General features: G+C 29.2%; 1 protein-coding gene across 3 annotated transcripts in view; it reads left to right on the top strand.

Annotated features, from left to right (window-relative positions):
* LOC145242163 (slit homolog 2 protein-like) overlaps positions 1-27,954 on the top strand; it is a 594,752-nt gene that overhangs the window by 539,597 nt on the left and 27,201 nt on the right. For all 3 annotated transcript variants that reach the window (XM_080105142.1, XM_080105141.1, XM_080105140.1), the window contains 5 exons: positions 149-220; positions 12,503-12,574; positions 15,979-16,142; positions 21,089-21,302; positions 21,695-21,834. In XM_080105142.1, coding sequence (XP_079961268.1) covers positions 149-220; positions 12,503-12,574; positions 15,979-16,142; positions 21,089-21,302; positions 21,695-21,834 — 662 coding nt within the window. The remainder of the gene's footprint in view (positions 1-148; positions 221-12,502; positions 12,575-15,978; positions 16,143-21,088; positions 21,303-21,694; positions 21,835-27,954) is intronic.

Genomic DNA, 27,954 nt, shown 5'->3' with positions numbered 1-27,954 from the left:
TTTTTTTTTTCCGAAAAATCGTGAAAATCGGGAATTTGTTGATTATGTGAATTGGTTTCTGCATTCAAAGATTTCCTTATTATTATTAATTATTAATTATTATTATTATTATTATTATTATTATTATTATTATTCTATCTTTCTTCAGAATACTAAGTTACAATCCATTACAGTGCATATCTGAAACAAGCTTCTCTGGTCTGACGCAACTGCGGATCCTGTAAGTTTTTTTTGTTTTGTTTTTTTTTGGGGGGGTGCTTTTTGTTTTTCACTTCATTTTATAATTGTGTATTACGAATTTTTCTGATGACCACATATAGGCTTCAAAACTGCTCGACTTAATAGCACCAAATTCCGCATTAATCATTCTTGAGACGAGTAAAAATGTTTATATGACGACTACAACTAAACTTCAATTGATACTAGTATGCACCCCATTAAACATGCATCCCATTAAACATGCGTAACAATACTTTAGTTATATATTATTTTTATTTATTTTTTTTTATCCTTTTTGAGATGAGGCTTCATAATTTAATAATTTCAGCCAACTCATCCTCTGGCCCTCTTCAGGTGGTTAATCGAGACGGGATAGGATGTAACTCAGTAATTAATGTTATTGAAGGCGTTTTTGTATAGGAGTTAGGTTTTGAAGCATTTCTCACGCAGAAAGTTGTCGAGATGCTTGAAAAAGTGGTAGTCGGTAAGCGAGAGGTCTGGAGAATCTGGCGGATGAGGCAGAGTTTCGTAGCCTAATTCGTTCAACTATTGCAGGGTCGGTTTAACAACGTGTAGTCGGGTATTGTTGTGGTGGAGAATTGGACCTTTTCTGTTGACTAATGCTGGGTGTTGTTGTCGAAGTTTCTAATGTATTTATCTGGTTTTGGCGGTTGTTGTAAAAAACCCACTTTTCATCGCAAGTCACAACCCGATCCAGAAAGGGGGCGTTCTTGCTCGGTAAAAGAAAGTAAGATGAGACTTCATAACAGCGTTTCTTTTGGTTGTCGTTGAAGAAGAAGAAGAATTATTATTATTATCATCATCATCATCATCGTCATATTTCTCTCTTTCTTCATTTCTTCAGAATACTAAGTTACAACCACTTCCAATAGTTCCCCCTATCTCTCTCTAAAACTGAACGAAACTTCTATCATTACTATTGGAAGTGCCTCACCCATTTATCAACTGTTTTGTCTTTCCGATCTCTTTCAAGTGTTTGGAAATCGTCGTCTACATTACGTCTAAATCAGAAGCAAATTCTCAAGCAGTTGTGCATGGATTGGCTTCGACTAAATCTCTTAATTGATCGTTGTCAACATCCGATGGCCGACCACTACGCTCATCATGTTCAAGACTGTCGTCGCCGCCACGAAGTTTCACAACTCACCATTGTGCTGTGCGTCCAGTTGTGGCTCCTGGGCCAAACGCTTCGTTGATATCGCGAGCTGTTTCAGCAGGTTTTCAACCTAGCTTGAACTGAAATAAGAAACTTGTGCGAATTTGCTTTCTTTCCATCTTGTATTCGACGTTCTGAAAAGAAGATAATTGTTTTAAAACGATTGTAATTTGAACGATTAGATAGAGATAGATAGAGGAGAAACGCTCTTTGAAACCATATATAAAGTAAAGTTAATATAACGAAAACATCATTTGAAATCAAAATTAAAAATTTCGGTAGAACTTTTTTCTCAACCTGATATTTCTTGTCGTTACAAACCAACCAACAAGTTTCCATCATCGATGACCGTTGAAGAAAAGATGACAGCTTTTCTATGTTTATCACTATGAAACATAGAACCAAAAATCCAAGAACCTACAATAACCAACCATTCTTTATGTTTCTGGATTTTTTAGATGAAGATTGATTATTTTGGACGGTTGGGTTATGCCTGGGTCTAAAAAATAGGTATCGACGAAATCTCATGTTGAAATTAAAAATAATGATTTAAACATTTTCAGAATTTTAAAACTATACAGGTCGGTAGAAAATAAAATGTTATTGTGTTTGGTAAAAAGTGTTTTCTTTTCTTTTCTTTTTTTTATACATGTATTTTTTTTTTTTTTTTTCGATTTCTCTACGTTTTAACAGTACTGCATTATTGCCCCAAATTCTAACCCGATTTGTCTTTGAAAATGTGTTTTCAAGATCGGGACCATCATCAAATATCAAGCACAGACGTCTCTTGAAAAAGTGGGGGATAATCTTTTTCGTTTGGTGTGACTGGTGTTAAAACCCGCTAGAAGTAAATCGAGCGAGATGCGATTTGAGAAATGAAAAACAGGGAAGAGGGGGTGGGGCTGAAGTGGGGGGAGGATGAGGGAGGAGATGAGTAAGTAGAAATAGTGGGACAAGTAGATTGGGGGACAGTCCACGTCAAAGCGCGGGATGCAGGGGTCTGTTGAGGTGGTTTTGCAGGATCTAAGAGACCTGCGGGGCTCCGGCATTGAGTCGCAGGTGCTTTTCGCATAAGGCACCAAAAAGCTTCTTTTTTTTTTTTTTTTTTTTCGAGATACATCTGCGATAACAGTCAGCCAATAAAACAGTTATGTTCGCTTCAAAGTTTCTCAAGTTTTTTTGTTTGTTTGTTTGTTTTGGGGTTTTTTTTTTTCAACTTCTCCCTTCTCTGTACTCGGAAATGTACAGAGATGATAGACGAGGTCCACATATCCACTCAAATACACACACGCACTAAACCGGCAGTGCCTTTTTTTTTTTTTTTTTTTTTTTTGTACCAAAGAGGTTACCACTTACCAAAGCCCAAATACCACTTGAGGATAAAGGTCAACTAAGTGTCACATGGACCGTTAAACAACATCGAGATGATTGATAATGGTGGAAATTGGGCAAAATTTGATTAAGAGGGCGGATTAACTACATTGGACTTGAAAACGATCATGTTGTAGCCAGATTTGAAGCAGCCCTGCAGTATTGTTTTCAACAGACGAGCAATTTTAGAGAAAATTTTGATGATAAAAGTTTCGTTTAGTTTTAGATAGATATGGGGGAACTATTGGAAGTGGTTGTAGCTAGACGATTTTTTTTGTGTGAATGTTTTTACAAGGATAAAGACCATAGTATCAGGCTCGATTAAGTACCTGCCATGAAAATAATGTAGAGAAAGTAAATAAAAAAAGGAGAGAAAGATTAGCAATGTCTCTTCTGTGACAAAAAATAGTAAGGAGGAGAAAAGAGCATCGCTCGCTAGATTTCAAAGTTGATTTTGTACTTTATAAAGACAGCAAATAATACTCTGAGCAGCATCTCATATGTGGCGACAGTACTATATCTTAAGACGTATTTGGCTCTTATTTTGCGTTATTGAATGTATATATAATTTTCTAACTTGCACTTTTAAAATTTTTGCAAAATTATATATACATCTGACAATTCTTTTGTCATTGTTCTTAAAATGAACACAGGCGAATTTTGTAAACATACAAGTTTATTTACAATTCACTGACGACCATTGACGAGAGAGGGAAAGAGAAAGAGAGAGAGAGACGGGACAGAACAACTGCGTTTAGGGACTAGTGCATGCGGACGTACGCGCGTGTGTGTGTGAGAGAGAGAGAGAGAGAGAGAGAGAGAGAGAGAGAGAGAGTGTGTGTGTGTGTGAGAGAGGCGACGACGCAACTTGTCGCTCACGCTGTACGGCTCTCTTTTTTTTTTACTTCTCTTTTTGTTTATGTTATCCGTGTCTTATAAAGACATAAACCAACATTCTTGAAATGTAAATAATTAAAATATTCAATTGTTCTTCTTTATTTTGTGTTATGCAATTCTAACCTCCCGACCCGGAATGTAAGCCTTTCTTTGTTTTCGGTGATAGTTACAATTCCGATCATTTTATAAGACATGAGAATGTAGATCAAAGTCCATCTGGAATGTACGTGCATGCACACCTCTGATTTTATCGGCGTCGCCCTGACTCAGTATCCACTTGTATAGGTAGAGGATTGCGTCTGCAGTATGGTTATGCTTAATTCTATGAGGTTCATCATCCCATGCTTTACCTTCTCTTTAAGAATGGGTTAGTTTATTCTTAATTGTCTGGGGCGTCTTTACCGGATAACGAGGACAGGATTGTTCAGGCATTTTTTTTAGATCAGAGTGCGTTTCTCCTTGTTTGCTGGCTTTTGAAAACCAACCTTGACCTTGTGTCTAACTTGATGCGGAAGATGTAAATAAACACACGCATTGCAAAACAGGATTCCGCTTTGGTTAAGAGTTGGACTTCTTTGTTTACAAAACCATTCAACGGAAGTGACGTCAGACAAATTTTAAGGTATGGAAGACCAACACTGTAGAAAATGTTGCTTTTTTTAACAAATATAAAAATAAAAGTTTTATTCAAATAGTCTTTATTTGAAATTTTATAACAAAATTATAACCTTTATAATAAAATTATAACCTTTATAACAAATTTATAACCTTTATAACAAAATTATAGCCTTTATAATAAAATTATAACATTTATAACAAAATTATAACCTCTATAATAAAAATATAGCCTTTGTAACAAGATTTATAATATTTATAACAAAATTATAACCTTTATAATAAAATTATAATCGTTATAACAAAATTATAACCTTTATAATAAAAATATGTTTATGGGTGTGTTTTTTGCGGGGGGGGTTAATGAAACATCAAGTGTTGGTATTTTTTTTTACATCAAACATAAAAATATAATTGTTATATAAAATATTTATGAACTTTTTTCAATAATATGTTTATGAACTGTTTTTTAATCAAACAAAGAAAAAATTCATAATATATTTTAAAAAAAACAACAGTTCATAAATGTTTTTATAACAGTTATATGTTTATGTTTGATGTAAAAAAAAAATACCAACACTTGATGTTTGTTTAAAAAAAAACAGCGCATAAACATATTTTTATTATAAAGGTTATAATTAAGACCATTTGAATAAAACTTCTATTTTTATATTTGCTTTAAGAAACGCTACATTATATACAGCGTTGGTCATCCGTACTTCACTTCCGTCGAATGGCTTTGTAAATAAGGAAGTGAGACTCTTAACGAAAGCCCGGGGTTCATTTTATTCTGGCTATCACTTAAGCAGAGGAAAAGAATCCACACCTTCAATAGAAAGGTCAATCCCATATCACTTTATTTCATAAATAAAGAGTAAGGCGTATTTATTTATTTATATCCCTATTAGTTTATTCGGTTTTCTTATGGGATGATCATCTTTAGGTAACTATTACGTGTAATAATATTCATGCAGATAGTCTACATGATTTATATTTGCATTATATTTGCGTAAAAAGTTTATAGTAAATACAAAATTGTTTCCATATATATTTATGTATACGTATATATTTGTATTTAAAAAATTTGCCTACCAAACTCCTCCTAGAGATTTTGATCTACAGATATGAAACTTCATATATAAGGTATTTGAATCCATGCGGAACTTTATATGTGCGTTTTAGCCCGAAAAAAGTGGTGCAAAAGTGTGAAAATTTAAAAAAAAAATGAAATTTGCCAAGTGAAGGTCGAACGCCGCCATTACGAACACATAACGTAATAGCTATTGGTTCATGTTTTAATTTTTAGCCTTGCAGTAAATTGGCGGCAGAGGAAAAAAATAAGTCATGAAGGTTTGGTTTCGATTCTAGGTGGTGGCATACGAGTCTTTATTTCTTTTTAACTTTTTAAAGCATTACTATATATTGCGTCCAATATAATCTATCTATCTATCTATTATATATATAAAAGTGAGTGTGTGTGTGTGTGTGTGTGTGTGTGTGTGTGTGTGTGTGTGTGTGTGTGTGTGTGTGTGTGTACATTTTCTCACGCAATAACTGTCAATTTTCAGTCTACAGACTCGAAATTTGATATACAGGGTACTGAGATTTGGGAAAATCTTTGTAATCAGTTTTCCGACAGAAATTTGGCTGTTAAGGGGTCAAAGTTCAACGATTTGACCTTTGAGAACTCTACCAAACTCTTCCGACAATTTTGGGTCTAAACACTTGAAATTTTAGATATCGCTTCCGTGAACATGGATCTAACGTAATAACTTGATTTGAGCCCAAAACAATAAATGTTAAGGAGGTCATAATAGGGGTTAAAGTTTTTTAAAAAATGATTGCTTTTTTTTCTGCTCAACATACGCCTTCAAACACCCGGGGAACGCCGGGCTGAAATGCTAGTTTAATAATATATATGATCACCGTCTATTTTATATGAAGAAGGGCTTATGTAGTCATCCACAGAAGATTGTTTCATTATATCACAGATTTTCAGTGTATGTGTATAGACACTATATTAATGTTGGGACGATTATCAAAATCGAGAATTGGGAAAATCTATCGGAATCGGAAAAATTTGCGCATATTTTCCGATGCCAAAAACGATTCCTGCAATTATCTTTTTTTTTATTTGTCTTGGTTGCTTCCACTGCTAGTTGTAATAATAAAAAAAGTGAAGCATGCATGATCGCCCCTCCCCCCAGTAAGTGCACAGTGAACGAGGCATAAAAAAATTACTAACTCCATCATTACCCCCACCCCACTTAGCCCCAAAAGTTCCGAAGGCCTTAAAATATTTAAATTTGAGTTCAGCTCGATGCAAAACTGCTAAATAGAAAATTTTTGACAAATATAGTAAAATAATCCCAAAAATAGAGTGTTTTTATTAGCACTAAAAGAGCCCCTGGGACACACCCAAGAGTTATCGTGAAGTATAGACAAACAAAATTATAATGAAATCAGTTAGTTACAATTTTTCAGAAAGTTTTATAAAAATTCAAGGCATCAATTTTTTTAATAGGCACAAAAGTGTCAATTTTAGCAGTTTTAACCCAAAAAGCACCCCTAGGTGGACAACCGGAGTTTTCCAGGAAAATCCGTTCTGTTACTTTTTTACTCATATCATGTTAATGTTTGTACAAAATTTCAAGAAGTTCTAAGGCGTAGTTATTGAGAAAAGTGTGGACAGACGAACGGACGAACGGATGAACAAATAAACGGACAAGGGTGAATTAACAGGTCCACCCTCCCTTTGTCGAAGGACCAATAATAAATATTTATTTATTGTTAATCACCAGTAAAACTAAAATCTATGGATCATTCCCCCCCCCCCCAAGCGTGTTTTTACTTTTGAGAAAATATCTGCATAGTTAACATTTATTTTTAGGGGAATCGGGAAAAAGTAACCATGTTAGAATCAAATATTTAGAGATTTATAAAGAATCGGAATTTAGTACGGAATTGGGCAAGCTATTGAAATCGTCCCATCACTACACTATGCACAATGCTTTAAGCAAACTACACTAATCTATTTTCTTTACTATTTCGCCTGAGAGTTTACGCTGTTCAATTTACTGTTTCACTTGCGCGGATAGCGACCCTAGAATCTGAGGAGTGGGGTTTCTGTTTGTTTGACTGTTTCTTTCTTCCGGTTCCCCATATCCGCCGGCTGTCATCTTACTTTTATTTATTTATTTTTTTATTTTTTTTTTCGGTCTGTTTTATGACTTCGAAAACCACATTAACTAAGATGTTAGAGTAATAACCCACTGCACTCTTCCGGCGATTAAAAAGGATAAAAAAAATAAAAATAAATGCCTACAGTTTTTTTTTTCTTCTCGTTCCTATCGGACGGGTGGAAAGAAAAAAGTTTTTTTAGGCAACTTTGTATTTATATTTAAAAAAAGATTTTCCGTTGGTCGATCTGTCGCACTTACGGTTTTTATCTAATATTAGCGGGAGGCGTGGGGCGACTTTGCCCGATCATAAAATACGCTTAAATGTGATATCTTAATTTGTCCAGATTTCGTATATATTATTATAGAATTGTGATTTAAAAAGTTAAAAAAATGTATTTGGGTACCATCAGCTAGAATCGAAACCGAAAGCAAAACTATTCAAAGCTGGTGACGTTACCACTATACCAACATGACGCGCATATGATCTGATTAAAAATTAAAAATAAACTAAGATGAATGTACAAAATGTGTAACAATTTTTTTCAATTTGGACCCTATTTTAACCGGCTAAAGACCCCTAAAAGAGCGGTCCATAAAAATACAATCATTTGAGGTTTACTTGAGCACTCTGCGACTTTTAGTTTCGGAAGAGATAGAGCTTTAAAATATAGAGACAGACAAACAGACAGACATTTGACCTTTTATATATTAGATGTAAAGTAAAGTCAGTTTCTTTCTCTACTTTTGTCATTGATCGTTTTCTTCCTACACAATGAATAACCGGTTCTGTTACGCCAGGTGTTCTAATGGGGTCATAGAAGCATAGAATTAAAGACAATAAAATATCATCCTAATTAATTCCTTCCAGAAAATACTTTGTTTGAGTCGGAATTTTTATACGACTTCCATCTTTTTAAGTGACGTAATTCTGTATCTATCAATAGAGTTACTTACCTTTGTTTGGCACCAAAATATTTGATGACAAATTCAGTCGTGAAACAAAAACTTATATGCTTCAAGATTAAAATATTTGCAAATATGCATTCACGATTATAACTCTAACTAGTTATTTGTGATATAAATGAGTAACATCTTGCCACGGGATTACTTCTATGCAAACTATAACATGTATTGAAATACCAGCGGATACAGTGTCATGCTGTAGCGAGGACTGATTCTATTTGACAAATATTCATATATATATATATATATATATATATATATATATATATATATATATATATGCATACATATATATGCATATATATAAAAATATATACATATATATATAAACATATATATATGTATGTATATATATACATACATATATATATATATACATATATATGCACATATATACAAACATATATATATGTATATATATACATACATGCATACATATATATACATATATATGCACATATATATATACATATATATGCACATATATATATATACATATATATGCACATATATACAAACATATATATATGTATGTATATATATACATGCATGCATACATATATATATACATATATATGCACATATATACATATACATACATATTTATACATATATATATGCATACATATTTATACATATATATGCACATATATATATATATATATATATATATATATATATATATATATATATATATATATACACACTTGTGCCCGATATTATTCATACCCCCTCTTGAAAATTGAGTTTATTAGGTGTAACTTTGTAAGAATTTATTGTTTACGTCCATATTGATACATATTCTTAATAAACCTCTTCTGATCATTTTCGTCATTTTAAAATTTCGGGATACTTGTAATACAAGAAATATACAGCTATTTATAAAATCTGCAATGTTCAAAAATAATCATACCCCCTTATTTTTTCAGTATTAATCGAGTTTCTGACTGTTTGTTTCCTGTTTGATTCTTATTTTGAATGCTTTTATACAACCTTTGATTAATTTCATTTCGTTTTTTGCATTTTTCAGAAATTAAAATGATATCAACTGAAAACCAAAAAAAGAATAAAAATTATTAGAATGGGGAAGAAAAAAGAGCTTAGTAATGATCTTAGGACTAAAATTGTGAATTCACATAAGGATGGTTTAGGTTACAAGTCAATTTCCAAGAAATTTGAGGTCCCTACAGCAACAGTACAGAGCATCATCAAAAAATTCCAGAGCCACCACACAACAAACAACTTGATTGGTAGAGGAAGGAAAAGGAAACTGTCTGCTAGAGCCGCCAGGAATATTGTAAGAAGTGTTAATGCAAATCCAACCACCACTACTAAGGACATTTTAGAAAATCTTGAGTCTTCTGGCATAAAAATATCAAGGCAAACATTGCAAAGGACTCTGCATGAAAATGGTCTGAAAGGAAGAAGACCAAGAAGGACTCCATTGCACACCGGAAAACGCCTTGCAGCACGTCTAAAGTTTGCTAGGACCCATGTGAATTCTCCAGAGTCCGTTTTCTCAAGTATTTTGTGGACTGACGAAACAAAAATTGAATTGTTTGGCCATATGGATGCTTCTTACGTTTGGAGGAAGAAAGGAGAAGCTTACAACCCAAAGAACACCATACCCACGGTGAAACATGGTGGTGGTAGCCTAATGTTTTGGGGCTCCGTTTCGGCTAGTGGTCCAGGTAGTTTGGTCAAGATAGATGGAACCATGAAGAAGGAGCAATATTTGGAGATACTCCAGAAAAACATTAGACAGGATGCGGAGAAGCTCCATTTAGGACCAAACTGGGTCCTTCAACAGGATAATGATCCAAAACATACTGCCAAAATAGTCAAGAAATGGTTTGAGGATAATCACATTAATGTTTTGGAATGGCCTAGCCAGAGTCCTGACCTGAACCCTATCGAAAACCTCTGGCACATATTGAAAACTGAGGTTAAAAAGCGGAAACCTAGAAATTTGAGGGATTAAGAGAACTACTGCATTGAAGAATGGTCAAAAATCAGTGTTGATGCTTGTAAAAACCTTGTTGATAAATATCCAAAACGGTTACAGGCAGTTATTAAGAATAAAGGGCATGCTATTGACTATTAGTAAGAGAGGTATGAATAATTTTGAACTAGTGCCATTATTGTTTTTCTTAGTATAATGCTTCAAACTTGCATAATTTATTTATTTGTTGAGTTTAAATTAAATGCTTATGCTTGATTTATTGTTTGAAATCCCTTTAATATTGTCTATCTTCTGGTTTGAGCAATATTCTTATAGAAATCTCAAAGATCCGAGGGGTATGAATAATATCGGGCACAAGTGTATATGATGGACTCTCCCGTCGATTTTGAGGCATGAGCTTCCGCCGTGACATCAGAATTTCCTTCTCCTAGATGCAGGTCTTAACAGAGACTGCTGGTGCATCTCTCCCAGTGAATTAGTGTGGTATTCTCTCCCCCCCTCCCCCCGATATCAATCTGGAAATTTCTACGACTCGATTTAGTGGATTAGCCGACTTTCTATTGTTATTCATTTTCTAGCTAATCTCTCCAAGTTCCTATTTACAATGCCTCCCCACGGGACAGAGTTAGACGCCAGGGTCGTTTTTTAACATGGAGAAAAGGAACAAAAATTAAAAATTGTCTCAGTCGTGAAGGACTTCTCCTCCACTGACAGAGAACAAGAAATCTTAGTGCAGCATCTGAAGAACAGATACTACACTTTGATCTCGGCCCAAAGGCCAGGTATTTATTTGCTCCCCCACCGAGAAAATTAGGCACAAGGCCGATTTTTAATGTGAGGAGTGAAGGGGAAATGGGGACCAACTCCCCGGGGAGTAGGGGAGCTGGATAGTGACAATTGGTATGAAGGGTTGCCCTACATTGACCAAGGTCTTATATGTGGGGTTTCCCCCACATATGGTCTTTGTTTGCAGTATCTATCCGACAGATACTACATTTTGATCTCGGCCCAAAGGCCAGGTAAGCCGAGTTTCCACGATATACAAGTAGGGGGGGGGGCATTGTAGTATTACAGAATATCAACCCTTTTTCAGGTTTGTCTTTTCAAGAAAAGCATCTATGCCTCGAGTTATTAATATCTCCATATATTCGTTGTGTTTGTTCCAACTTGTAATATGAATATATGGGAATACATTCTCTGATAAGGACTAACACTATTTAACCTATATATGTGACCATGGCAAAATTGCTTCCCTGTGAGCTACAACGTGATCGTCTTCAAATAATAATGACAACTCAGTGGTGACCTCACACTCGTCGAAATGGAATCTCCCAACCGTACATAGTTTCAGGTCATTCACAATATAAATTCTACTTGACCGCTCGAATGGAACCTTGATAAGTAAGAACTAGGTCTATGACAACAGCATATTCTTTTTATTGTTTTAACTTTTCAGTGTGTATAGTTTGATATCTTATATGCTTTTATATAGATTGATATGGTTCTCGGTTGATTAAGTGTGTCTAACTGTGTCGGATATATACTCGAGAGCCAAGACAATAAAAAGAATATTCTGTTGTCATAGCCCTAGTAATAATCAGTTTCAGTCAGAATTGACTTGAGAGTAATGGCAACCTCACGCTCCCCAAAGCTCAAAATTAGGGAGCCCACCACCTTATACAATATAAGGGAATATCTAGAACAAAAAAAAAAGGTGGAAAATAAAGGCACTATTCTGAGTTCAGACTAAGAGGGAATAGATTGCTTTTGATGTACGATCTAATATTCCGATAGTAAAAAAATAAATGAAATAAAGAGTCCATCACATTTTTTCTCTCTTATTTTTACTCGTGCACGTGTGTTGACTGTATCAATTGACTTATAAATCTATTTGCTTGTGTACTTTGCGAATTTCATGTCCATATCATATCCTAAAAGGTCAGTCTTATATTGTTTTATTTTCCAATTCGCACCTGCGCCACACAGATTGTATAACACGCGCTCTCTTGCAGGTTGTTGTTGTTGTTGCTGCTGCTGTTGTTGTTTTGTTGCTGCTGTTACCTTCTACAAAAAATATTTTAATGAAACCATTTTATTTCACTTGAATCATTTCAGATCGCTGCACGAAAATAAGCTGTCCACGATACCCTATGGCACATTCAAAGATCTACATTCAATCACACATTTGTAAGTATGACAAAAATGCCTTGCTATTGTTTCTCTAAACATGAACAGAGACCAATTACAACCTAGTTTGTGGTCACACCGTCTAGTTACATGTCCCAATCACGGCTAAGTACAGAGTCCTTGGTCACGAGCACCAAATATAACGTGGTCATACTTTGGCTCGTCCGCTTACAAGTCTATAAGTTCCAGAGTCGGACACCAAATATGACCTTTGTAACACGCCCACGTTGTGTTATTTCTTATCCAGGTCACCGGGTCTATGCCGATCCAAAGTTCGCTCAACCAGACAATCTTAGTTATCGGTCGTTTCTATGGCCCAAAATGATCAGTTACTCTCGTTGCCTTGTGCGGTGCCAGTATCATAAAAAGGAACGCTCCTCTACGCGGTTTGTGTTGCGTCAATGCTGTATATAATATCGCTGTAAAAAAAACCTTGTCAACAGCATTTCTAAATAGAGGAAAGAAAAAGAAAGGTAACAAAAAATAACGATAAGTTCTTTCGTTCCGTAATATTATCAATAATTTTTTATGTTTTAAACGAATCTGTACAAAGGTTTTCTGTTCAATAAAAAAATAATGATGAAATGAAAAATATATATTTGGACGTTTTTCTTCATCTCTCCGTTACCGAGATTGTCGAAGCAGTAACTGCTTGCTGTTAGAGAGGAAGAGGAAACTCAGTTTCCCCTCTCGTTACAGACTAATGAATAGACGTTGTATTTCATAATTGTTTTTTTATTATTATTATTATTATTATTATTATTATTATTATTATTATTATTTTCGTGACAGGTGCAACAAATAAAGGCTTTTCTTGTTGTTGTTTCGTCCGAGATTATCTCTTCGTTCTGTTTTCAATGGACTTACGTGTGTTTGGATTATATCGTGCGTTCATTCTTTCTCTCATTTCCAAAGAGGTTTTTTTTATCAGAATTGTGGATTTTCGGGCTGTTTTCACTTCGTTAGAGGGGTTAAAGATCTGGCCGGCTTTTCATTCCAACTTAGTCTGCTTATTGCCCAGCTGGAGTTGATTGCTTCAACTCTTCCTAAATTCTGTTCTTCACTTTCTGCAACTCTTAAAATCACCTGTGCAGCGCTTCTTAAATCGAAGTAAGGGTCGGGGCTGTAAGATGCAACCCCTTTGATAACCAATCAAAGTTATCCACACAATTCCCTGTTAGAACGTGATTGGTCAAATACTAATTCCGTACTTCTCGCAAACCAATTAGGCCCCAACGATTTCTTTCGCTTCCCATAACTGGTTAGTACTCCAGGGTCACAAGAGGCCATTCCTCTAGCTCAGCCGATATAAAATTTCACAAAACAATTCAACTTTAAATTGAGAAACGCTGATGACAAAAACAACAAGCTTAATTATAGACATTTTTCACGAAGCTCCATCTTTGTTTGATGGAGCTTCGTAAAAAGCTCGCCCCTCCGAAAAGCAAGTAATGTGGATATCTAACTTTGCAGTGCTGTAAAAAAAAATGAAAGGTAAATTTGAAGTTTATGAGCCAGATAATTTTATCAGAAAGGTGATATGCAGTAGCTCAAAAAATGTTTATTTTTTATTTTTTTTAAGATTATGACATGCTGAACGTATTGGCATTAACGTCAGTTAACTATTATGCATGAAATAGAAAAAAAAAACAAATAATTTAACATTAATACATATTCTAGGTTATCGGCTTATTTCTAATATGGCAGCACGTTCGATAAAAAAAAAATGGAAATGGAAACTGTGCCACAATAAAAAGAAGTAAAATGTCTTTTAGTGAGTTATGAAAAAAAATAATTTATTTAAAACAATTAAAATATTTGCTTCATAACATAATTCTTTTTTGGTCCCCTGACAAAAGGAGGGTGGACTTATTAATTCACCCTTGCCCGTTCGCCTGTTCGTTCGTCCGTTCGTCTGCCCACACTTTTCTCAATAACTACGCCTTGGAATTTTTGGAAATTTTGCACAAACATTAAACATGATATGAGTAAAAAAAGTAATAGAACGGATTTTCTGGGAAAACTCCGATTGCCCCCTATCCCTAGAGGTGCCTTTCGGATTAAAACGGCTAAACTGACACCTTCGTGTTTATTAAAAAATTTATGCCTTGAATTTTTATAAAACTTTCTGAAAAGTTGTAACTAACTGATTTCTATATAATTTTGTTTGTCTATACTTCGCGATAACTCTTGGGTGTGCACCAGTGGCTCTTTTAGGGCTAATAAAAACACTCCATTTTTGGGACTATTATACCATATTTGTCCAAAATTTTCTGTGTATGTCTATTTAGCAGTTTTGTATGGTGCTGAACTCAAATTTAAATAAGTTAAGGCCTGGGGGATTTTTTTAGTCTAAATGGGGGAGGAGGGGCAAATGATGGACTTAGTCATTTCTTTTTTCTTTTTCTTTTTTTTTTTGCGTAGTGAAGAACTCAAATGTACATATGTTAAGGCCTAAAACTGCACCGTTTGTTCATTTTCACCAGGATTTTACGTCCCCTGGGGACTTTGGGGGCTAAATGAGGGGTGCCAATGCTGAATTATTTTTTTATGCCTCGTTCACTGTGCATACGGGGGTGGGGAGACCATGCATGCTTCACTTGTTATATATGTTTTAATTTTTTTAAATAAATTATTTCCACATAGCTTATTAAAATCCTTTACTTCTTTTCGTTGGACCTGATTTCCATTCCTGTTTTTACCAAACATGATGCCAATATTATTGAAAATAAACCGATATTCGAGAATATGTACTAATTTAAATGTATTTTTCCACATTTCATATGATTAATTTTTAAATTGATTTGAATACATTCAGCATGCCATAGTCTTTTAAAAAGATATACAATTTTTGAGTTACGTCTTTCCAATAAGATTATCTGGCCCGGAAACTTCACATTTACTTTTAATTCTCTTTTACAGCATTACAAAGTTGCGCATTCTTACTATCGTCTTCTCAGAGTGAGGAATGGAGACAAAACGTTAAAAAAAAAAGCAGCCGGATCCGATCAGCTTATCTATCAAAAAGACAGGCTCATATTCACTTCGCCACGTCTCAGTTCAAACTTCCTGTCCATGACGTCGTGTAGCTCTAACACCACTTTTTAACTTCTTATAAATTTTCCATTTCTTGGCTTATTTCACCTTGTGTCGAAAATAACTTTTTTAACACTATTATTTTTTTTATTTATTTTTTTTTTTTTTTTTTTGTATTTTTGTGTGTGTGTGTGTGTTTTTTTTTTTACACATTCAAGTCGAATATTGCTACACGTGTTGACATTTCACATATTTCTGGGTTTTGATCAAAGACTCGTATGTATTTTGCTAAGATAAACTATTGCATTGTGACGATTCCCATTGTTGATTGCTTTCAAACGCCATCCTTCTGACCTTATTATTGATAGAGTACTTGGAGGAAACCCACTTTACTGCGACTGCAATTTGAAATGGTTGTCTGATTGGATTAAGAAGGATTTCTTGGAGGCAGGTATAGCCACATGTTCTGGTCCTGAACCCATGGCTCAGAAATTACTTCTGACGACCCCATCACAAAACTTCCAGTGTGATCGTGAGTATTAACAATATTCTTTGCAATCTTTCGGCTGACAGTAATTTGTAAATTCACAACTTCTTGAATTCATATCGATGAAATCTCGAATTGATGTTCAATTTTATAGAAAATAGAGCTTTTCGACTTTCATCTTTGTAAGTAATAGCTTTCTTAACATAAGGTACATAATTGGATCGGTTTAGTCAGTGATTCGTTGTACTTTCGTTGATTTTAATATTTAATCCTGAGATATATATATATATATGTATAATGAAACAAGAATTACAATTAAGTTTACCAAGATAATCCAAAATAACAAACTTAAATTATATTATAAATATTAAAGACTTAATATTTATAAAGTAATCCTAACCATATATATATATATATATATATATATATATATATATATATATATATATATATATATATATATATATATATAGTATGTTTTAAATATAATATACATGCCACATGGGGAGCGGTATATATATTATATTTAATTGATTAAAAGGAAAATTAATTGGTTAAAAGGAAGATAAATTGATTAAAAGAAAAATTATTCCCAACTCGCATTTAGGTAAAAATGCACTTTCGTAAATAATTGAATTCATTCAAAATGTATCGCAAAAACAAAAAACAACAAATAACATATATATATATATATATATATATATATATATATATATATATATATATAGGCAGGCTCCTTCAATCTTTGACAGACTATGTATACCCACGAAGGGGCGCCTGTGCATGAAAATTTTGTGTCAGGAGGTGCATAATCTCCAACCACACCTCTCCTGAGCGGACATTGTTAAATACCAGTGGCAAGTGAAGTGTATGTACAGGATGACTGGAAACAATGCCGAGATAAGCGGAGAGCACATACAGCGCCTACAATTCCCCAATGGTCACCCATCTGGTACTAAACATACTCAATGTTGCTTAACTTCAGTGATCTGATGAGAATCGGTGTGTCCACGTGATTATGCCATATATAATAGCGCAAAATCAATCACTTAATTATTATAGTGAATCTATTTTGCCCTTAACTCATCAGAAGAAATAGCAACAATCAATCCGTCAAAAAGAAATAAAGCACGTTTTGATATGATTAAAATCCGAAAATTAGAAGAGAAGGTGTAAATACCTTATAATATGTTTCACTGATTGTTATAATAATTGATTGATTGATTTTGCGCAACAAAACAGATACTGTCAAGTATTGCAAATGTCAACTGAATTAAAGGAATAAATTATAAGATGGTCATTATCATGAATTTTGGAATACAGTCTTTTGTCATTTATTCACTATATATCTATGATATTTTTTATTTATATAGACAAATATTACATAGTCGCTACACTGAACATACTAATGTTTCGGACAATTGGTTTATTAAAAAAAAAAAAAAAAAGTTCCCCGTCAGGCGACAGAAATAAAGTTTATCCGCTATTCAAAGCAGCTGGTTCTTAAAACTATGTAATATTTGTCTATATAAATAAGAATATTATGTTTTGTTCTTTTTTATTGAGCACTCTCAATAAACTCGTTTTAATTCATGGGTTTTATTTTCTGAAGACCTTTAACTTGGTATATATATATATATATATATATATATATATATATATATATATATATATATATATATATATATAATGCTCCTCATCTTGAGGAACACGAATTACCATTAGCGTATAAACGATGCTCTTTGTGTAAACAAATCGAGCTTAGGTAGTTCGGATGATGTCAAAACATCGTTGAACTCATGACTCGCACAACAGCCACCAATAGCGTAGTAGTTAGGAGCCTTGACTGTCGTACAGACGGTCGGTTTCAATCCTGGCTTGATTGCTTTGACTCTCGAGTGTGTATGCGTTGATATCATATGTTTTTATATAGAGTGATGTGGTTTTCGGTTGATTAATTGTGTCTAACCGTGTAGGATATATACTCGAAAGTCAAAACAATGAAAAGAATATGCTGTTGTCATAACCCTAGTGTAACTTATGAATTTAACTCAATAAAAGAAGAGAAAGATATATTTTTTTATTAATATAAACGAATCTACATGGTCGCTACACTAGACGTGGTAATGTTTCAGATAAATGGTCAGGCGACTCAATAAATGGTTGTTTTCCACAGAAGAAACTATATATATATATAGAGAGAGAGAGAAAGAGACAGAGTGAGAGAGAGAATAAAAAGGAACAAACTGAGTTATGTATTCATCAACGTTTCGTCTTTATTTCGAGACTTCCTCTGGATTAATGAGATTAAGAAAACAAAAACACCAGTACAAATATTTGAAAATGTTTCATGTGCAAAGTGTGACGCTGTTCTATTTCAGAAACGGAAAAAGACGTTGGAAATTCAAAAACGGAGGGGAACTTGCGTTGTTAAAGAGAGGGATATTTTTAATAACGTTAACGTCATATAGTCGTTAATATGTTTTTAAAACATAGGAATACAGTTCCTATTTACAATGCCTCCCACGGGACAGAGTTAGACACCAGGGTCGTTTTTTAATGTGAAGAAAGGGAACAAAAATAAACATTGTCTCAGTCGTGAAGGATTTCTCCTCCACTGACAGAGAACAAGAAATTGAAGTGCAGCATCTGAAGAACAGATACTACACTTTGAGGTATTTATTTGCTCCCCCATCGAGCAAATTAGGCACAAGGCCGATTTTTAATGTGAGGAGTGAAGGGGAAATGGGGACCAACTCCCCGGGGAGTAGGGGAGCTGGATAGTGACAATTGGTATGAAGGGTTGCCCCTACATTGACCAAGGTCTTATATGTGGGGTTGCCCCCACATATGGTCTTTGCTTGCAATATCTGCCGGAACAGATACTACACTTGACCCGAAGGCCAAGTAAGGTTTATAGGAATACAGTTAATATTCTTTCTAGAAAGAATATGTCTGTTAAAATTCAAATATAGGTGCGTAACAGAAATGAAATGAGTGTATTTTTGTTATGTAATGTATTGATTGAGCTTATATGTATTAATTATTATAGGAGGTGTTTCCATGCTGTGAGAGGGTTAAACTGTGTCTACAATTAAATTATGTTATTTTTATTATGTTTTATACATATTACTCTTTTTCACCCCAAACAAGACATATTGTCAATTGGACATAAGGGACTACTATTTTGGATTTTGTCTAACAGGGGACAGTGGGGAGTTGAGTAGCGACTGTGTGTTCAGATTACATTTAAACTTTTGCATCTTAGTACAGTCAAGGAAGCAGGAAAGACTAAGGGAATTTCAAAATCTAGCAATCAGAGAGAAGCTTTAGAGTAAAAGTCTTTGCAGCATCTCGGTTCTTCTACGTTGTAGGGGTGGGATTTTGCTGTTTGTTGGCTTAGTTCGGAGTATATACGTCAAGGGTCACAAATGCAATGAGTTCATCAGAGCAGATGCCATTGAAGGACTTGTAAAACATGCAACATTTCGGCGATGGGACAGGGGTTGAAGCTTGGTTGATAGTGTGGAACCTATAAGATTTTAAACTTTTTTTTTACTGTGTCTAAGAGGGGGAGACTAGCGGTAAATGCATCAGTCCAGATGTGGCAACGATACACTATTCATGGGTGAATGGTGGCTATGTAGCGATACACACATAACTTGGGTGCCATCAACTAGAATCGAAACCAAACATATAACTCTCCACCTTTATATATATATATATATATATATATATATATATATATATATATATATATATATATATATATATATATATACGGATACACACACACGTATATATAAGGGTGGAGAGTTATATGTTCGGTTTCGATTCTAGTTGATGGCAACCAAGTTATGTGTGTGTGAGTGTGTGTGTGTATATATATATATATATATATATATATATATATATATATATATATATATATATATAGAGAGAGAGAGAGAGAGAGAGAGAGAAAGAGAGAGAGAGAGATGTACATATATATATATAGATGTATATATATGTATATATAGATGTAGATATATATATATATATATATATATATATATATATATAGATGGATGTATATATATACATATATATATGTGTATATATATATAAGTTTAATGGTTAAAGATAAATTCTGTAAATCAAAATATAAAGACATATTTTTTTAAGTTAAGAATGTATTGTTTGAATCAAGTAATATACAGAAAGAAACTATGTTTATTTCTTAATCCATAGATTTTCAATAATGGCTCATATCATCAGAGGAAATGAAATACAATTAGCAAAACATTCAGCTATGAATAAACAAGTATTTTGCTTTTCAGCACATATATTGAAAATGTTATTGGAATGGTGAATAAGAGTTATAGGAAAAAGAATTGCATACAACCTGGGCAGTCCATTATCAGAATGAATTCAAAATTTTCTGGGTTATTACTGCCAGGTAGGAGGAGTAGTGATCAAGGGAAAAAATCAGTAATCCGATATATCAAGAATGTTTGGTTGTTCCATGCTGTTATTCCGAAGGGTATACGAAGTGGTCGTCCTCGTCGGCGATATAAAGATGCGTTGGTAGAAGAAATCCAAAATTCTTGCGGATGCGGGTATAGTTCATCAAATATTCAATCAATCATTGACGCAAATATATGCTATGGAATGGAACATTGATTCAATATTCTCACTACTGTATACTAGGTTCAATACAATAATCGATAGAGAATTGTCTCTTTAATAATAAATACATAATCTAAATGAATTAAAATCTTATATTTAAGCGTATCTTATCATCGGGAAACGCCGGACGACCTGCTAGTATTTTCATAAATAGAGATACTGTTTTTTTAACATCATATATGTCATGTGCATACTCCTTTTTCGTTTACTTCTTGACATGTGAAAGTTCTATTCCGAATAGAAAAAACAAACAAACAAAAGAACAGTATTACACCTATCTACCAGAAGTCAGTATTTTTATTCTTTTTATTTTTATTTTTTAGGTGAGCCTGATCCGGCTGTTTTATCGAAATGCAATGCGTGTTATGAAAACCCATGCCAGCATGGTTCTAAATGCACTCTGGTATCCTTCAAAAATTTCACGTGTACATGTGCACCCGGTTACTACGGCACTAAATGTGAAAATGAGATCGATGCATGTTTTGGAAACCCATGCTTCAGGGGAACATGCGAAGTCAAAGAAAACGGCAGATTCAAGTGAGTTTCAGTTCGAACTATCGTCTCGTCGCCATTCATGTTTATAGTTCTACTACGTTCTTATTAGAACGGATTTGGTTCACTTCAGTTTCTTTCACATAATACTTATGCCAGATAGGAATATTAATTTTCTCTTGTTTTTGTTTTCTTGTTTTTTTTTTTGCAAAACTAAATAGCTTTAAGCTTTTAAAAAATGTTTCTCCATAAAGTTTTTTTTTTTTAATATCAGAAGTGTTCGTTAATATTTTTTTAACTTATTTTTTTAATATATTTTTCCTTTAAAATTATTTATGTCGGTAATAGTTATGATTACTGATAATTTTAATCCAAGAAATAATATAAAACAGGGTGGGAAAACTCAATTTTACCATTATTCTTGTTTTTGTCCAAAGGTGTCACTGTCCAAGAGGATTCGACGGTTATCGCTGTGAGGTCAACATAGACGACTGCGTGTCCCACTCATGCCAAAATAACGCTACTTGTATTGACCAGATAGAAACATATACCTGCAAATGTCCGATTGGTTATACAGGTAAGAACAACTCCTCTCCCTTTTCACTTGGCTCCCCATGAGTGCAAATTTACACACCAGGTCGTTTTTATTTTTCTCTTCATGTAACGAAAATCCAACTCTATAATAAAGGGGAAACAAAATATACGTCTGGAGTCTACTTGTAACAGAGCGCGGACGCACGTACGGTGGCTGTATGCAAATACCAAACCATGATGTAGTGGTTAGGAAAAAGAAAAAGATATAAAAAGACTATCACGTTTGGGAGGATTACGATCATATTAGAGACGTGAGTGACGTCGCAGCCATAAGGAGAAGTCATGTGTTGTGGAAAAATTGAGGAATAAAGATTTTTTTCTTAAAATCTGAAACAGCGAGTTGAATTTTTTTTTTCTATTCATTGTCTTTGTCTCCTTTGCGACGTAGTCTACAATGTGTTGGGACCCGAGTGTCTACATCTTAACTCGTGAGTTAGTGTGTACTATGTTACATAGTTACAGTATCTATGCTGGTGTGTAGTTTCTGTGTTCTTGACTTACCATAGCGTCAGAGCTCCCAAAAACAAGCATTCTGGATTAGGACTAAAAGTAAAAATTACTTAGTCTAGAGAAATTTCTCGATCACTGACAAATGACAGAACAGAAAATATAGTAACATAACAGATACTACACTTTGAATTGTTTACTTGCAATAAATACAAAATATACATTTTATTAAATTAGATAAAAGGCCATTACAAGTGTTGAGATGCCAGTGTGATTGGTCATCCACTATCTATCCTAATCTTAACTACAATCATTGCAGTCACCATAATACTATATTTACTCTAAGAGACACCTTACTTAATTAAACTCTAAAATGTCGAAAATATAATTATATACACTTCAGAATATATAACTATATATATATATATATATATATATATATATATATATATACACATCTGAATATATGAATATATAATTATATATATATATATATATATATATATATATATATATATACACATCTGAATATATGAATATATAATTATATAAATATATATATATATATATATATATATACACACACATCTGAATATATGAATATATAATTATATATATATATATATACACTTCAGAATATATAATTATATATATATATATGCACACCCACCTCTGAATATATAATTATATATATATATATATACACACACACTTCTGAATATACAATTATATATATATATATATATATATATATATATATATACACACACACACTTCTGAATATATAATTTATATATATATATATACACACTTCTGAATATATAATTGTATAAATAAATCTATATATATACACTTCTGAATATATAATTATAAATATATATATATATATACACTTCTGAATATATAATTATGAATATATATATATATATATACACTTCTGAATATATAATTATATATATATATATATACACTTCTGAATATATAATTATATATATATATATATACACTTCTGAATATATAATTATAAATATATATATATATATACACTTCTGAATATATAATTATATATATATATATACACTTCTGAATATATAATTATATATATATAAATATATATATACACTTCAGAAATTATAATTATATATATATATATACACTTCTGAATATATAATTATATATATATAAATATATATATACACTTCAGAATATATAATTATATATATATATATACATATACACTTCTGAATATATAATTATATATATATACACTTCTGAATATATAATTATATATATACACTTCTGAATATATAATTATATATATACACTTCTGAATATATAATTATATATATACACTTCTGAATATATAATTATATATATACACTTCTGAATATATATATATATATATACACTTCTGAATATATATATATATATACACTTCTGAATATATATATATATATATATATATATATATATATATATATATACTTCTGAATATATATATACTTCTAAATATATATATATATACTTCTGAATATATATATATATATACTTCTGAATATATATAAATATACACTTGTGAATATATATATATACTTCTGAATATATATATATATATATATATACACTTCTGAATATATATATATATATATATATATACTTCTGAATATATATATATATACTTCTGAATATATATATATATATACTTCTGAATATATATATATATATACTTCTGAATATATATATATATATATACTTCTGAATATATATATATATATACTTCTGAATATATATATATATATACTTCTGAATATATATATATATATATACTTCTGAATATATATATATATATATATATATACTTCTGAATATATATATATATATATATACTTCTGAATATATATATATATATATATATATATATACTTCTGACTATATATATATATATATATGCTTCTGAATATATATATATACTTCTGAATATATATATATATATATATATACTTCTGAATATATATATATATACTTCTGAATATATATATATATATGCTTATGAATATATATATATATGCTTCTGAATATATATATATATATACTTCTGAATATATATATATACTTCTGAATATATATATATACTTCTGAATATATATATATATATATACACTTCTGAATATATATATATATATACTTCTGAATATATATATATATATATATATATACTTCTGAATATATATATAATGGAAGAATTACGATACGCATTGGATCCTTTTACCTCTCTGCTATCAAAACGTCTCACATACATAATATATATATATATACATAATATATATATATAATATATACATAATATATATATATAATATATACATAATATATATATATACATAATATATATATATATAATATATACATAATATATACATAATATATATATATAATATATACATAATATATATATAATATATACATAATATATATATACAATATATACATAATATATATATATATAATATATACATAATATATATATATATAATATATACATAATATATATATATATACATAATATATATATATATAATATATACATAATATATACATAATATATAAATAATATATACATAATATATATATAATATATACATAATATATATATAATATATACATAATATATATATAATATATACATAATATATATATATAATATATACATAATATATATATATAATATATACATAATATATATATATAATATATACATAATATATATATATAATATATACATAATATATATATATAATATATACATAATATATATATAATATATACATAATATATATATAATATATACATAATATATATATAATATATACATAATATATATATAATATATACGTAATATATATATAATATATACGTAATATATATATAATATATACATAATATATATATAATATATACATAATATATATATAATATATACATAATATATATATATAATATATACATAATATATATATATAATATATACATTATATATATGTATATAATATATACATAATATATATATAATATATACATAATATATATATATAATATATACATTTATATATATATAATATATACATAATATATATATATAATATATACATAATATATATATAATATATACATAATATATATATATATTATAAATACATAATATATATATTATATACATAATATATATATAATATATACATAATATATATATATAATATATACATATATAATATATACATAATATATATAATATATATATATAATATATATATACAATATATGCATAATATATATATAATATATACATATATAATATATACATAATATATATATAATATATACATCATATATATATATAATATATACATAATATATATATAATATATACGTAATATATATATAATATATACATAATATATATATAATATATACGTAATATATATAATATATACATAATATATATATAATATATACATAATATATATATAATATATACATAATATATATATAATATATACATAATATATATATAATATATACATAATATATATATAATATATACATAATATATATATAATATATACATAATATATATAATATATACATAATATATATATAATATATACATAATATATATATAATATATACATAATGTATATATAATATATACATAATATAAGTATATAATATATACATAATATATATATATTATATACATAATATATATATAATATATACATAATATATATATAATATATACATAATATATATATATATAATATATACATAATATATATATAATATATACATAACGTATATATATAATATATACATAGCGTATATATATAATATATACATAATATATATATAATATATACATAACGTATATATATAATATAGACATAGCGTATATATATAATATATACATAATATATATATAATATATACATAATATATATATAATATATACATAATATATATATAATATATACATAACGTATATATATAATATATACATAACGTATATATATAATATATACATAACGTATATATATAATATATACATAATATATATATAATATATACATAACGTATGTATATAATATATACATAATATATATAATATATACATAACGTATATATAATATATACATAACGTATATATATAATATATACATAACGTATATATATAATATATACATAACGTATATATATAATATATACATAATATATATATAATATATACATAACATATATATATATATGTACATAATATATATATAATATATACATATATACATAATATATATATAATATATACATAATATATATATAATATATATATAATATATACATGATATATATATATAATATATACATGATATATATAATATATACATGATATATATAATATATACATTATATATATAATATATATATAATATATACAACATATATACATTATACATGATATATATATATAATATATACATGATATATATATATATATTATACATGATATATATATAATATATACATGATATATATAATATATACATGATATATACATTATACATGATATATATATAATATATACATAATATATATATAATATATACATAATATATATATAATATATACATAATATATATATATATACATAATATATATATAATATATACATAATATATATATAATATATACATAATATATATATAATATATACATAATATATATATAATATATACATAATATATATAATATATACATAATATATATATAATATATACATAATATATATATATAATATATACATAATGTATATATAATATGTACATAATATAAGTATATAATATATACATAATATATATATAATATATACATAATATATATATAATATATACATAATATATATATAATATATACATAATATATATATATAATATATACATAATATATATATAATATATACATAACGTATATATATAATATATGCATAATATATATATAATATATACATAATATATATATAATATATACATAATATATATATAATATATACATAATATATATATAATATATACATAACGTATATATATAATATATACATAACGTATATATATAATATATACATAACGTATATATATAATATATACATAATATATATATAATATATACATAACGTATGTATATAATATATACATAATATATATAATATATACATAACGTATATATAATATATACATAACGTATATATATAATATATACATAACGTATATATATAATATATACATAACGTATATATATAATATATACATAATATATATATAATATATACATAACATATATATATATAATATATACATAACATATATATAATATATATATAATATATATATATAATATATACATAATATATATATAATATATACATAATATATATATAATATATACATAATATATATATAATATATATATAATATATACATGATATATATATAATATATACATGATATATATAATATATACATGATATATATAATATATACATGATATATATAATATATACATTATATATATAATATATACATGATATATATATAATATATACAACATA

This window comes from Euprymna scolopes, chromosome 21 (assembly GCF_053919585.1).
Source record: "Euprymna scolopes isolate OS-2025 chromosome 21, ASM5391958v1, whole genome shotgun sequence".
Lineage (NCBI taxonomy): Eukaryota > Metazoa > Mollusca > Cephalopoda > Sepiida > Sepiolidae > Euprymna > Euprymna scolopes.
The sequence above is the reverse complement of the archived record's forward strand: the minus strand, read 5'-3'. Positions and strand labels throughout refer to the sequence as shown.